The sequence below is a fragment of the Canis lupus genome, chromosome 16 (assembly GCF_048164855.1).
Source record: "Canis lupus baileyi chromosome 16, mCanLup2.hap1, whole genome shotgun sequence".
In the NCBI taxonomy this organism is placed as follows: domain Eukaryota; kingdom Metazoa; phylum Chordata; class Mammalia; order Carnivora; family Canidae; genus Canis; species Canis lupus.
The window spans coordinates 36,287,559-36,301,424 of record NC_132853.1 but is presented as its reverse complement, the minus strand read 5'-3'; the positions used below and the strand labels follow the sequence as shown (position 1 = coordinate 36,301,424).

General features: G+C 54.1%; 2 protein-coding genes across 4 annotated transcripts in view; both read right to left on the bottom strand.

Annotated features, from left to right (window-relative positions):
• Window positions 1–1,908, bottom strand: HOXB4 (homeobox B4). Its single transcript, XM_072780236.1, has 2 exons — window positions 1,236–1,908; window positions 1–369 (listed from the first exon to the last, which is right to left on the bottom strand). Exons 1-2 carry the CDS (start codon window positions 1,690–1,692, stop codon window positions 71–73), a joined length of 756 nt encoding a protein of 251 aa, XP_072636337.1. The 5' UTR covers window positions 1,693–1,908; the 3' UTR covers window positions 1–70.
• The window catches only part of HOXB3 (homeobox B3), a 56,622-nt gene that overhangs the window by 28,288 nt on the left and 14,468 nt on the right, over window positions 1–13,866 (bottom strand). The window contains exon 1 of one of the 3 annotated variants that reach the window (XM_072780223.1): window positions 13,687–13,819. The exons of 1 other annotated variant lie outside the window; for it this stretch is intronic. The gene's annotated coding sequence lies outside the window, so the exon portion shown is untranslated. Of the gene's footprint in view, window positions 1–5,674; window positions 5,810–13,686; window positions 13,820–13,866 lie in introns of those variants that run through there. One more of the 3 variants, XM_072780224.1, reaches the window with a different exon arrangement.

Sequence of the window (13,866 nt, the reverse complement as noted above, 5' to 3'; positions counted from 1 at the left end):
CCCACCCCCCGCGCTCACAACCCACCCCCGCCCCAAGGTTCGCGGCTCCCGTGCGGGGGGGCGGGGGGCACTAGAGCGCGGGGGGACCTCCGTTGGGCCGGCCAGGGGGCCCTCCGGCCGTGCCTGCGGTGCCACCCGAGCGGATCTTGGTGTTGGGCAACTTGTGGTCTTTTTTCCACTTCATGCGCCGGTTCTGAAACCAGATCTTGATCTGGCGCTCGGACAGGCAGAGCGCGTGGGCAATCTCCACCCTCCGGCGCCGCGTCAGGTAGCGGTTGTAGTGAAATTCCTTCTCCAGCTCCAAGACCTGCTGGCGAGTGTAGGCTGTCCGAGAGCGCTTGGGCTCCCCGCCGGCGTAATTGGGGTTTACTGGACACACACAGAGAGAGGGAGAAAGAGAAAGTTTTATTGCCCCGAACGGGAGGAGGGAGAGCCCTTTCTTCCAGCTAACACAGTGTATCCCTCCCTCCCTCGCCCGTCACCTCTTCTTCCTCCAGAGGAGGGGTGGGGTGGGGACGGAAAGGGAAGAATGAGGGGGGCCCCAGGAAGAGAAAGGGACCTCAAAGTTTTGGAGGGTTGTGTCGTCTCCACGTTGTTGTTTGGGTGTCTGGAGAGGGGGCAGGGGGAGTGAAGAATCCTCACAAGGTTTTAACCGCTCCTCTCTCTGCCCTCTTTGGCCTGGGGCCCAGGGTTCGAGAATGCGGGGTGAAAGGGGAGGGGGCTTCCCTAAACCTTTCTTCTGTTAGTTCCCACCCTCTGTGCTCAGATTCCACGGAGCGCATGCCCCCAGTAAAAACTTTTGCTCACTTCTGGAGCCAAGGAGCCAGACTAGAGGAAAGAAAGGAAAAAAATAAATACTGGGAGTTGACTCAACTCTCTGCTCAAATACAGATTACCTCCTCCTCCTTCTCCTCCCCCACGCCGCACACCCCTCCCCAACTTCCAACTTCACTGAGACTGCATCTCCCTGGCAAAAAAAGTCGCTGGTGAGAATGGCAAAAGAGGATGGGGGAACTGACTTCAAAGGCGTGGGGCCCACCAGGCCATAAAAATTTATGGGGGATGTAATTATGTGGCTCTGAAAACAGGCGACCGTAAATCTCCGGCAATGGCGAGTTTATAGCGGGGACAATTGGCTTCCCCCAGCTCTCCTCCCCCCCCCCCCCCAGGCCTCCGATGTCCCTTCGGTGTAAACCGCCGGGGGTGGGAGGGGGAAGGGGTGCCCACGCACTCACCCGTGCTCACGTGAACTTTGCGCATCCAGGGGTAGACGACGGGCTCTTTGCACGCGGAGTGGGAAGGGCTGGGGTGCAGGGGGTTCTGGGCGCAGGGAGGCGGCGGGGGGCTGCTGCTGACCGCCTCGCAGCGCTGGCCGGGCTCCGGGAGGAGGGCCCCGGAGGGCGGCGGCGCAGGAGCCCGAGGGGACAGCCCGGGCGGCGGCGGGGGCGGCGGGGGCGGCGGCGGAGGCGGCGGGGGCCCGGGGTCCCGGCAGGCCGCGTAGCGCTGCACGGTGCAAGCCGCGCGCCGCCCGAAGCCCGCCTCCGGCTGGAAGCTGCTCTCTCGCCTCTGGCCGCCGGCGTAGTACCCCGGCGAGTGGTCGCTGGGTAGGTAATCGCTCTGTGAATATTCCTCGCACGGAGGGAACTTGGGGTCGACATAGTTTGAGTTGATCAAAAAAGAACTCATAGCCATTAATTTCTGGGAATTGCCCACAAAATATACTAAAATTTATTCCGACCCCTGACTCGTTTTCCTGTTTCCGAAAGCCCTCCTACTTACTGTCAAGTGAACAAAGTTAGGGACCCACGTGATCCTCGGAGCCAATGGCCGCCCCGCCTGCGATTCCCGGATAAGGAAATCTGCTCACCCGGACCCTACTCCAGCCAAAGAGGTTTATTTCCCCCTTCTTCTCTTTCTCCCTCCCCACCCACCCACCCAACACCAGGATTTACATAGGGCTCCTGCGGGGCGACCGCCTCCACGCCCAGCTCTCTCCGGGATCAGAGAAAGGGAGGGAGGGAGAGAGAAAGAGCAGGTTGCCGCCGGACGGCCTGTTGGGGCGCTGGGCAGAGAACAATCCCCGGATCCCCTCGGAAGTTGGGGCTCTCGGTGCAGCTCTCTCTTCCAACCCCCTGCCCCGCCTCACCGCCCGGAATTCTGTGCCTTACATAGGCCCCCATGCCCTCCTGGAGACGGGGAAGGAGTCCAGGAGTCAGTCTGGGGACTTAAGTGAGAGGCAGACTGGGGGCTCCGTCTGGAGAGGGGAGCCCACATGGGGGCGAGAGGCAATGAGCACACCGGGCTTTTCTCTGCAGCCGACCGGGGAGGGGTAGGGAGTGAGAGAGGAGGCGTCGGTAGGAAGCAGGCGGGTGCAGGAGGGACTTGTCAGAGATGAATGGAACCGCGGGCGGATCGATAGGAAATTCATGCACTAATTCGGGGAGACCTCGCCTTCCAAATCGCATTTAGCTGCGCTATTAGTTTGGCTGTGTCAGTCTTTCCGTTCCCCTCTCTTATCCACTCCTTCCCTTACCCCACATGGCCCACGCCGGGAGAAAAGACTTAGTTTCCCACCCTGAACATGAGTGCTGGAATAAAAATCTTGCAACTTTTGATAGCACACTGAATAGCAATTTGCTAATACCAGAACCACCGGAGCAATGCTAACCACGGTGTCCAGACGTTCTAATTGCCGCTAATGCAGCTGCCTCTGTAGTGAAGAGAAATCTCACATCCTTATGATGCTGGGGGTAAGAGCCCTAGGGGTGATGCATATACACACACAATGACACTCCTTGGGAATCGCATATTTCCAGGGCATCTTGTTCTTATCCTAAACGAAAAGGCGACCACAACATCCGTTTGAAAAGCAATTTTCTTTGCCTTCGCACACTGATGACAACAGTTACTTTTTCCAGATTTTCAGTAAAACCTTCCTGATCCCAGAATAGAGAATAAGTGGGCTTGAGGGAGAGGATAAAACGCCACCACCAATATTAACCTATTAAGTGAAAGGGACCAAGTCTTCCAGGGGCAGGCATGGGAAATTTCAGGTAGATGATTCCTCCATCTCTAACCAATGAGGGAGGAAAAAGAAAGAGGAAGAAAAAAAAAGAAAAGAGTCTTCGTGTGGTCAGTCACCGGATGGTCCTCATTTGGGAAAAAAATTTTTTTCTTCGGGAAAAAAAATGAGCGGAGTGTTTATGTCAACTACATATTCCCCTAGATACGAATTTGTGACCACAAAATTCCTTACACAAATTCGGATCTACAGGGTATATACAGAAGACAGATAGATCTTCTTGGCCCAGAAATTTTCCAGTTCTCCTACTTTCCACGCCTTCTTCGTTTGGGGTGTGGTTTCAGTGCTTGGATTTTATTTCGTTTTGAGCCCTGGGAGCAGGAAAAGGCACTGCGCGGGTCCATTTGTGGGATTACGAGGTTTTCAACTCTCTTTCTCTTCTATTAGAGAAAAATAGAAGTAGCCAGTCCCGCAAAGGGACGCGAACCTCCGGGCCACCGCACAACCCAGGGCGGCGCATGAATTATGAGATGTAAACATTAGCTAAGCACAAAAGGAGGAAGGGTCATCCCGAGGCTGCAGCGAAGTCAGAATCAGGCCCTTCTGGGTGCCCTCGCGCCCCTCCCCTCCGCCCAGGACTTTTATTTTTTTTTAAAGAAAAACAAAACCCCAATCGGTTCCTCCGTGCCCCTCGCAGCCTTTAGTTTGCCATCAAACGAATATCTAGATATTTTTCAAGGCGCCTCTCGGCAAAGGGAGGAGGGAGAGGCGGCTGGGTGTGAAGGAGGAGTCATAAAAGTCCTTTTGGAAAAATTCAATGGTAAAAAGAGAGAGAAACAGCTGTAAAGAAAAATGCTGGGAGACCAAACAGATGGGGCCCCGGATATTTAATGACGGGCAATTCCGTTTACAACCTGAGAAAAAGATCAAAGGCGTTTCATTTCCGAATGAAGGGCAATGAGGAACCATAAAAGATGCAGCCTGATGATATTCGGGGCCCCTCCCAACCTCCCGTACCTCCTGGGGCCAGAAAAGGGGATAATCCCTGAAGTGTATGGAGGAACCCCATTTTCCCCACCTCCCCAGCCCCAGGCAGGCTCTCTCTGTCTAAATTTGCTCATTCTGCCACCTGCTAGGGTCTCTGGCAGTGGGACCAAAATGGGGATCTGGTAAACCTGGGGGAATCTGGGGTTTCCAAATGAACTTTCTGAGAGTCCCAGTAACTGGTGAATTTACTAAACTGGGAGATTGGGATTGGACTGCAAGGGAACTGAGTCCTAGATGGAATGCTGAGACCATTGCAGGGTGAGAGGAATTGGCACAGAGAAAGCCTCCACCTTGCCCAGACTCCCTACCCATCTCCCTGAGAAATACTTGCATCCCGACCTAGCAAGTCAGAACGATATCAATTTCATTAACAGATAACAGCAACAACACACACAAAAAAACAACCCTCTAACCACCACATTGCAGAAGTCTCTGCCCATCCCCAGTCCTGGGACCCTCGCAGGTGGGTAGGAGGAGTGCTCCCTCCCACTTGCCAGAAACCAGGTCCCCAGACCCTTTGGTTTTCTATCCCAAATCTAGATTGCCAATTTTGATCTCCCGGCCTGATTTCTAACACCAACACTCTCCAAGCCAGGCTGACTTGCAGATAGTTGAAACATCACACACACACACACACACACACACACACTTATATTTTAATTATCTTTGCCGAGAGAGTCCAATAGACTCCCATTTGGGCACCGAGGGAGACTAGAGTCTGGCCCTGGGCCCATTGACAAAATGCCTGGGTAGGACCCCAACCAGCCCCCCAGCGCCAAGCAGGGATCTTTCCAAGTCTTGTCAAAGGCCACTTAGTCAGGGGTTCCAAGACCCATTCCAACTGGCCAGGCCCCTCCCCCACCCCATACCTCCTGTCCTTCTCAACTCGCTTGCTCTCTGAAACCCCGTCCAACTCAGTCGGCTTTTCGGAATTTGGGGAGGGCCGCTAGGCTGGCCATCGGGCCTCTCTGCTGCTCTACACTTCGCAAAGGATGCAGCCCAGGTGCTCGGAGCACCCCAAGAGAGAGGTATGGGAGGCAGAGTCACTGCGGGGCTGGGTACGGCTGATCCTCCGGACAGAGCGCAGAGATTTTCTCTGCTGCGCGCTGGGAGCCGCCACCTGCCCATCCCACCGAGGCGTCGCACCCCCCACCCCCCACCCCAGTCGAGTGCAGCCGCGATGGGTGGGGGACAAGGTTTATCGGCGACTCCCCGGACGGATTTCACCCAAACCGCCGGCCGCCTCTCCCCTCCCCTCCCAAAAGAATACTAACACGAGTACTCATAATAAAAATAAGGAAAAGCAAGGGCTCTGCGCGCGCGTCCCGAGCCACCTCCCCTGCGCTCCCCGGTCGTCCGCCGGCTGGCCGGCCGCCTTCCCCCGGCAGCCACAGGTTGCTAGAGTGACCTCTCGCCGCTCAGCCCCCTCCGCTGTCCCGGGTGTGCCCAGCCCACACGGAATCATCTACCTTTTGTCGCCAGGGAGAGAGCACGGAGCCAGGGAGGGAGACCGGAGGGCCGAGGAGGCGAGCCCCCAGCCGGCCGGCGCAGCGGAGGCCGCGCGGAGGAGAGGAAGGCCCGGGGGGAGCGGGCAGCAGTACTCACCGGGCGGCTCCCTGCGCCCTCCCGCCGCACACCCGCCCGCGGGCCCGCTCGGCCACCGAGGAGCTCGCTCTTGTCCACTATTGTGTGTCCGGAAAACCGAACCGCGGCTGCGGGCACAGCGGCTATGGGCCCCCTTGGAGGCCGGAACAAGACTTTTTTTTTGTGTGTGTGTGTGTTTTTGTTTTTGAAGCGCAAGTTTTCGTATTAATCTCATACTTTGGCAGTCTTTGTTAAACAGCGAGGCGCGTCACGAGGCTCTCGAACATTTTAATAATTTTTAGACGCCGTGACCTACGGTTCACCCCTCTCCGGGCCTCCCCCACGAGCAGGCAGTTACTATAATACGCTCGCACAGTTCGCTCGGTCATATTGAATTTTGCGCAGGTCATTACTTGGGAGAAAAATGACGGAGCAGGAATTTGATTCAGCTCATCCTCTCCAGCTTCGACTTTTTGCCAGAACCTTCTCTTCCCTTCACCCATACCCCCACCCCCCCAAAAAAGTTCGTAGAGGGTAGGACTCAGCTTACTCCAACCTCTGCTTTTATATTCCATCATTCCTACATTTTCGTCTGTTCTGGTTCCCTGGGCAAAGTGGGAGAGGGTAGGATTTCACAGGGGTTCCCTTTGGGGCCTGTGAGGGAGGATAGCACCTGGAGAAGTGGAAATGCAACCTTGGGAATCTAGGTCCCAGAGAGCAGGCCTGAGCCAGAGCCAGAGCCCCCTTCCCTCCTGCCTTCCCATTAAATGGCTGCATTGGCAGGGTCTGTATCCCTGCCCCCTTGCATACTCCATCTGCTTTATTCCCTCCCCCAATGCCAGAGATATCCCATTTCTGCCCAAACTCTGGAGGTTCCAAGGGCCCCAGGAATGACTCCTCCACTTCCTGGAGCTGAGATTTGGTCCCTAGGCCAGCACATCCAGGGAAGACAGAGAGAACCCTTCAATAAGAGCTGGACCATGCTGGTCAAAATGGGAGACTTGGTTTTCAGAGGCTTTAATTTCTCCTTAAAAACAAAACCAATACCCACCTCCCTCCATTTTTGTTTAAAACCACTTCTCATCTATACAGTATCTCTTTTGCCTACCCCCATCACCACCACAAGGAGGTACAGGAAGCATTAAAAATACTCAGAGGTCTTCTTTGGTTTGTCTCTCAACGATTAGAATTAGTGGACTGTCAACAACACATTTTCCCCTTTCTCTGGTCTCCAAGGGACCAGCAGAGTAGGTCAGGTGACTCCCCTTCCACCCAGTTTAGGTCTAGGGGAATGTCTGCAAGGAGATATCCCCCTAGTACAAGGAGTTGAGAGAGAACATCCCAAGACACCCAGTTTGGCCTGTGATGGCAGAGGACTCTCTTTCCCCATCCTGAGGCCCCTGTAGCCCAGGCCCTTTGGCTGCTCCAGGCTATTCCACAGAACCACAAGTTTATTAGCATTCTGTCCTGGAAAAGAGACAGGAGAAACAGAAGGAGATAGTCTCCAGTTCAGGCTTTGACCTCTACTTCTTCTGAACCTCGGGAATTCCTTCCTGGCCTGACTCCCCAGAGAAACTTGTCTCGAGGCTGAATCGAAATGGGGACCCACACCAGTTGGTTTAGTCAAAAACTGGGGCAAACTGATTTGAAATCTGATATTAAGTTGTTGTCTCTTCTGGCCATATTTCAAAAGGTGTCTTTACGAAAACTCTCAGGTTATCTCTATTCTGGCAGGACAAACACCCACATGGCACCTCCTATATCCACTGCTTGGAAGAGAATATGATGACATTTCCTAACACAACAAACAAAAAAGTCATTTAAAGACCAAAAATAGGCATATGCCCTGGTGTAATAATTACAGAGTCTCTGTAAACATTTTACTTATGAGCTAAGCCCAATGCATAGATTCAAGGTTCATTTCAGGTCGCTTGTTTCATCTACAGCTAAAAAGATCTCTGTGAGGCCATTCAGTAATTTTCCTTCTCATTCCCCCTCCCTCCTCCAATTGGGAAGAGAGGGATTCTGTGGAGGGATACAAGGGGAGGTTTGGGAGAGAATGGGAGAATTAGCAAGCCAACCTTCTTCCTATATGCAACTTTTCAAACCCAAGCAATTTGGAAAGAGAAATGGGAGTTCAGAAACCCTCCAGTCCTGGCCCACAGTCACGGACTCCAGCTGCCTGGACCCAGCCTGGGGGTTAGGAATCCCTGAAGCAGAGGCCTGCCTGATAGATGGGGGGAGTTGGAGAGAGTCAGCTGTTTGGATCCTTTAGGGAAAGCAGGGTGGGGCTGATGTTGGTGAGAATCAGGCCTTCACCTTGGAAGCCTTCTTTGGCCCCATCAAACGTCCTGCAAGGACACGTGGGTAATTGGATTTTTTTTTTTTTAATGTGTGCGGCTGGGTAGGTTTTAATTAAATTTTATATGGTGACTCAAAGGTTATCTTTGGGAGAGACAATTGAGCAGAGGATTCACCATGCCTCCAGCGCTCTTTGGTACAGCTCCCCACCCCACCAACTCCAGAGGGTTTTGGGGAAAGGTTTCTACCGCACCCCAGGTTCTCCTTCCCCAGATATCTGCCTCTCCTCCTCCCCAGTTCTGCTTCCGGGCTCCCCAAACACACAAGCCTTCCTTACCTCCAGCACCCCTTGCTGTCCCTCTCTTCTCTCTCGGCTCACACGGCCTCCTCCCCTCTCACAAGCCCGCCCCCACCGCTAGACTGCGCCAACCGCTCACGCACACCGTAAACTTTTGACCCTCCAACTTTGCGACCCCTCTGGCAATAACACCGGCCTCTGGCCCCGAGGTCTCATTCTACTGCGCCGCCGGCTGCAGAAACCCAAGCGCAAAACGCCTTCCGTGCCCCTCCCCCGCTCGCCCCCTCTCCAACCCCCGCCCCCCCCAAGGGCCTTAGATCTGGGGAAGAGGAGTCTTTTGATTATGAAATGACACCTTGGGAAAAGATGCCACCCCACTTTCCGCCTCGACCCCACTTCCCGCATTTCCAAACGGTCTCTCGTGTGGACAGCCTGCGAAAGCTTTGGTGGTGACCCACCCGCTCCTGTCCCCCATTGCCGCGGTCGCTGGGCATAGGGACCTACGGGGTGCCCTACGACGCATAGGCTGACCTGGAGAAGGGAATTTCTGGAGTGAAGAGTGGAGAGAGCTTGGAGCAAGGGTTCCTTGAGAGCGGAGGGGTCCACAGTCCCCAAAGGGCTGAAGAGAGCGCTCAGTCTCTAGGCCATGCGAGACCCAGCGGGCCTGGGGCCACCTTGCACCGCCGCTCGCTGGAGCCTCGGAGGCCCCAGCCTGGCTGTGAACTTGGTCTAAGGCGGACTCTACTGGCAGCTCGGGGACGTTACAGCCTCTGCCTTGGCCAGCGCAGCGCTCGGGCGACCTGCGCTCTTTCGGTTTTCGTCGCATCATCCAAATATCCCTTCCCAGGACCCCACCTCTCAACGAGAAGCGTTTGTTCCCTCTTCCCTAGGGGCCCGTTAGGAGTCTGAAAGCAGAAGAGAGCGGATTAGAGGGAAAGAGAGAGAAAGTGGAACAAGCCTGCAGAAGCTCAAAATACAGGGATTATGGTGCATCTCGCCCTCAAGCCCTAAGGGGAGACATTCCCACATGCTGGCACTTTCCCTCCACTTTTCCCCTAGATGCTGCCTTCCAAGCAGAATCCTCCCCTTCCCCCGTGGCCTGGGTCATCTCTTGACTAAGCAAGCTGGACTGGGGCTTGCGAGGTCCCTTTCCTCCCTGGATGCATTCATCCCGACCCCACGGGGGGCTCCGAGGTCAGGGATCCCCACAATCAAAGGCAGCCTTGGTGCTCAGAGGCCACAACCCAGCCGGAGCTACGTGGGCTCAGCCCCAACCCACGCGGAGCGCAGGGCCAGGGCACTGCTGGGCAGCCTGGGAGCCGTTTCCAGGGAAGAGAAGCTGGAGGATGCTGCAGAGAGCGCATTTTCCTCCCCTAAGAGGAAATTTGGGGAGAGAAGAGAGAGAACAGAAGACGACTCAAACAGAGAAAAAAAAGGGGGGGGGAGTGGGGAGAGATTAGAACTTGAAAATATGGTGATAATCCAGGTCCGACAGGTCCCAAATTGCCCGAAGTCCAGCCTCTCCAGTCTCCTAAATCTCCCACTTCCTCTGGGAGCTTGCAATCTGGGTCTCAGTAAATTTCAGAAAAGGAAAAACAAAAAATCGAAAAATCGGCCTAAACCTGTCGGCATGCCCAGGCCCTGGCCCCAGCCCCGAGCCGCTGAGGTGGCGGCAGCGAGGCCCGAGGCGGGTAATGTATGCGGCAGCGGCTCGGAGCCCCAAGCAGGCCGGCGCTTCGGCCCCGTCTGCTGACCTCTGCGTGATCCCGGACTCTATGAATTATTGATGAGATATGAGCGTAGATTTCCCCTTTCAGGATGCAAACTCCATTATATTGTTAAAATGGCGATTTAATCGTTGAGAATAGCTTTGGTGTGGGTTTTTTCCCCCAACTCATTTGCGCCTCCTTCCTTTTCATTTAACTGTCTTAATTAAATCCTTTAACAGATTTTAATCACTTTTTGGAGGGAGGGGTAGGAGGAAGGGGAAGGCCATCACTACCACCACCACCACCACCACCACCACCACCACCACCACCACCACCAAACACTAAAAACAAAACAAGCTCCCCCTCCCCCAGAAAAAGCTTCTACCTTGGGGAAGTGGGAAGAAAGGTAGGGAGGAGTTGCTAAGCCCTCTAGAAAGGTTGTCCTGAGAACATCCACCAAAGGATCCATCCATCCAAGGACTGGGACAACCTATGTCTGACAAGGAAGAGTCAGGCCTGAGAGGTGTTTAATTCCACCCCTGAGATTTGTGTGTAGACTCTGACTGAGGAGAGTGAGACACATTTACCCCTGCTGAGAAGTCCAGGGGCTTCAAGCTTGGTGAAGGCCATACTATTTTGGTGGGGAAGGACTCTCCAATCTGGGCCCCAGGGGCACTTGAGGGGAAAATGTTCATTTTCTTTAAGGGACCCCCATTTCTTGCCTCCTCCTCCCCAAGCTGCTCAGTTTCCAGGCCGGTGTCTGGGTTAATTAATATGGATGTGTAACAGCACTGCAGCAATCGATAAACCCTGCTGTGGGCAGATCCCAGCCTCGAAATCTGATTACTTCTAGAAACTCCAAAAATGGAGAGAATGACCCTAAAGGATGGGAGGGGTTCTTCCCAGCTCTGTCCTCCTTGGTCGATCCTGTTTGGCCCAAAGCTGGAAAAAATTAAAAAAAAAAAAAAAAAAAAAAAAAAACATGCATGGGAAGCCTTCTCTCTACCCTGGAAGGGATTGAGTTTGAGAGATTTTTCTAAGAGATCTGTCTTCTCTCCTGTTCCAAATCCTTGGCTTCTGCCCCAGCATCCAGACCCGAGGGATAAAGGAAGCAGGCCAAGAGAGGAGCTTCCACTTGGATCTGGCCCCCACTTCCCCCCCACCCCGGCTACCCCACCTCCACCCCCAGTGAACATGTTCTCACAGCCAGGGAAGGGTTAAGTGTCCCCGCTCCAGTTATGGAGAGGAAGCCGATGAAATATGGGCGCTCGGAACTCCAGGGCCGGCTGGCTTTCCTGTTTACACTTCTTTATACTTCCTCCCACCCCGCGCACAGAGAAACAAAACAAAACAAAACGAAATAACCAAATCAAGCAAAAAAATTCAAAATCAGATTATCTGCTGAGAGGTGGGTCAGGCAGGCCTTGGAGGGTAAAAAGGCAACTGCCACCTTAATCCCTGGCTGCCCAGGTGGAGGGCGCTGAGTGGCTGGGCGGCTGGGCAAGAGATCTGGCTGGAGGGTGCCAGCCTGGAGCTCACAAGGTGGAGGCCTGGACTCAGCCAGGGAGAGGAAAGCAGGTGGGCAGGGAGGAAGGCAAAAGTCCTTAAGATTAAGGAGCAGCTTTCCCAGGGAAAGTCTTGGGAAGGCAGGAGGGGAGGGCAGGAATCCATGGCTCCATGACAAGGAAGAGTTCCTTTGCACCAGAAACCCCTTCTCAACTCTCACCCCTTCCTCCTGACTGTCCTTATTGGGTTTCAAGAGAGACCATTGCCCAGCGAACCTGAAGCAAGAAAGAAGAAAAACAACTAGGGAGTCTTCTCCAGGAACTGCTTAGAGCAGGAGGAGACCCTTCAAGGGTTCTGACCTCCAAACGGAAGTGGGCACCCCCTCATACACCACCCCACCCAGGGCTGCTCTTCACCATTCCGGAAAATCTTTCTAGATATGCCTAGCAGATGTCCTGGGGCCACCGGCCCCACACATTCTTTATCAGAGTTTGCAGAGCTGACATAGAAGGGGGGAAAAAATCTTCAGGGGCAGGCCTGGTGGTCTGGGGTTTCTGGGAGAAGAGAAACAGGGCACATGGGAATGGGGGTTCCAAGGAGGCCCCAGGTCAAATTCTGCCCCTGCTATATCCTTCCTCTGCACCTTACTCAACTCGTTTGCCTTTTCCAGAGTGGACGCCTGTGGAAGCTGTGCCTCCAGAATGTACTGATATCTTAAATGATGCTGGGGACCCTCTGGGAGCTGACCAGAGTCTCTTTTCCAAGGGATATAAATTTCTCCTCCTTCCTGGGGGGGATTCGTCTTCAAGTCAGGGTAGGGACCCCAAGCCCTCTGTCCTCTTTGCTCTCAAACCTGTGAAGATTCTCCTGTAAGTCAGGCCTGGGCAGGGACTGGAGAGCTCAGGGAACAGAGAATGGCTGCAGGAAAGAAAGGATACAGGCAGAGTGTGCAGATATCCTTCAATGGGGGAATAGAGGGAATCTCATGGCCCTCCCCTTGTCCCAAAGATCAGAAGCCCCATAAGGTGCCACATGTTCAATTCTATCGACTGTTCACCGGAGTTAGGCTGAATCAAGAGCCAGAAGGCTGGCAAAGGCAGGAGTAACACGGTGGTGGTAGACCCCATGGGTCTTAAAATGGGGGGGTCAGTTTGGTGGAGAGGAGGCCACTGGTTTTTAGAAGAGGGTGATTTGCCCATAGGAAATAACAGGCCCCCTGGGGGTCAAATGATGAAATCCCTCTGGTTTGTGGTGCCACAAAACAAAGGGGCTTTTTTAAGGGTCTAGTAGGGAGAGAAGAGGGAGGGAGAGGAGAAGAAAGACAGAACCTCTCTGATTTTTTTCTCTCCTGTTCCTGAGTTCCTTTTTCTCCCTCCAGACAGTTGGGGTCTGTGTTCTTGAGCAAGTTTTCTTTATGGAGGGCCTGCCAGAGATCTGCTTAGACACCTAACTCCTCCAGGCAAGGGAAGAAGCTCTCCCCTTCCCCCCATTCCTGGCCAGGAATTAGGTTTGGAATTTGAGGGGATTTGTGCCCCTCTGACCCTCCTCAGAGCCAAGCAATAAGGTTGGTTTGGAATTTACAGGCTGAAGTTGAATGCAAAAGTGTCACATTCCTCATCCTGGGTAACCCTGATGAGGTCATGGAGAAATGCGGGGTACCCCCTTTCACAGAGTTCAAAAATCTGAAAGCCAGAGAGAGCCCCAGTGCGGGGCAGCCCACAGCAGCCGCGTTAGCCTTCCCGATGCTTTTGCTCAGCTCAGATGTATCCAGATAAAAGTGCCCAGCGGCGCGTCCCCACACACCCCTGACAAATGAATGTCATAAAGTTTCTTTCCTGGGGGTGGAGAGATGACCAAGGGTCTCAAGATATCCAGCAGTGAAGTGGCCCCCCACAAGGGGCCCTCCTTTCAGTAGTACACACCCCTTTCCTCTTGTCCCCCTAAATTTCCAAGGACATTGAAGGAACCCACACAAGCCTTTTCCCCCACAAAGAGTCAGACACTCCTGCGAATAAAAACCAGGCACCCCAACCACTGAGGCCTTACAGAGCTGAGAGCCCCCACTTCAGACACTCAGCCTGTCAGAACTTGGTGCAAAAAGAGCAGTCTAAATGCCCCCCTATTCGTAGTCCTACAGCTCTGCCGGAGGCAAGATTTCCTTCCCCAGTTCCAAGCCCCAAAATTGCAGGGGGAGAAAGCGAAAGCTGGAAGCCACTTACCGCGGGAGTGCCGCCACTGCCTTCTGGGCTGGGAGAGCGCTCACCTACCTCTGCCCCCTTCCCCACCACGGCGAGCAGTTAAAGTGTCACTTAACATTCTGGAGAATGTGAAATATACCGCGCGGTGTCAACTCCCCAAAACCATAAAACTAACTTTATGGACCTCACGTGACTTTCTCG

Bases quoted from the DNA above. Each gene is read 5' to 3' on its own strand.
- HOXB4 (XM_072780236.1), bottom strand. From the start codon at position 1,692: ATGGCTATGAGTTCTTTTTTGATCAACTCAAACTATGTCGACCCCAAG. The intron at 370-1,235 runs GTGAGTGCGTGG...GTGTGTGTCCAG, and splicing joins CAAAGTTCACGTGAGCACGG to TAAACCCCAATTACGCCGGC.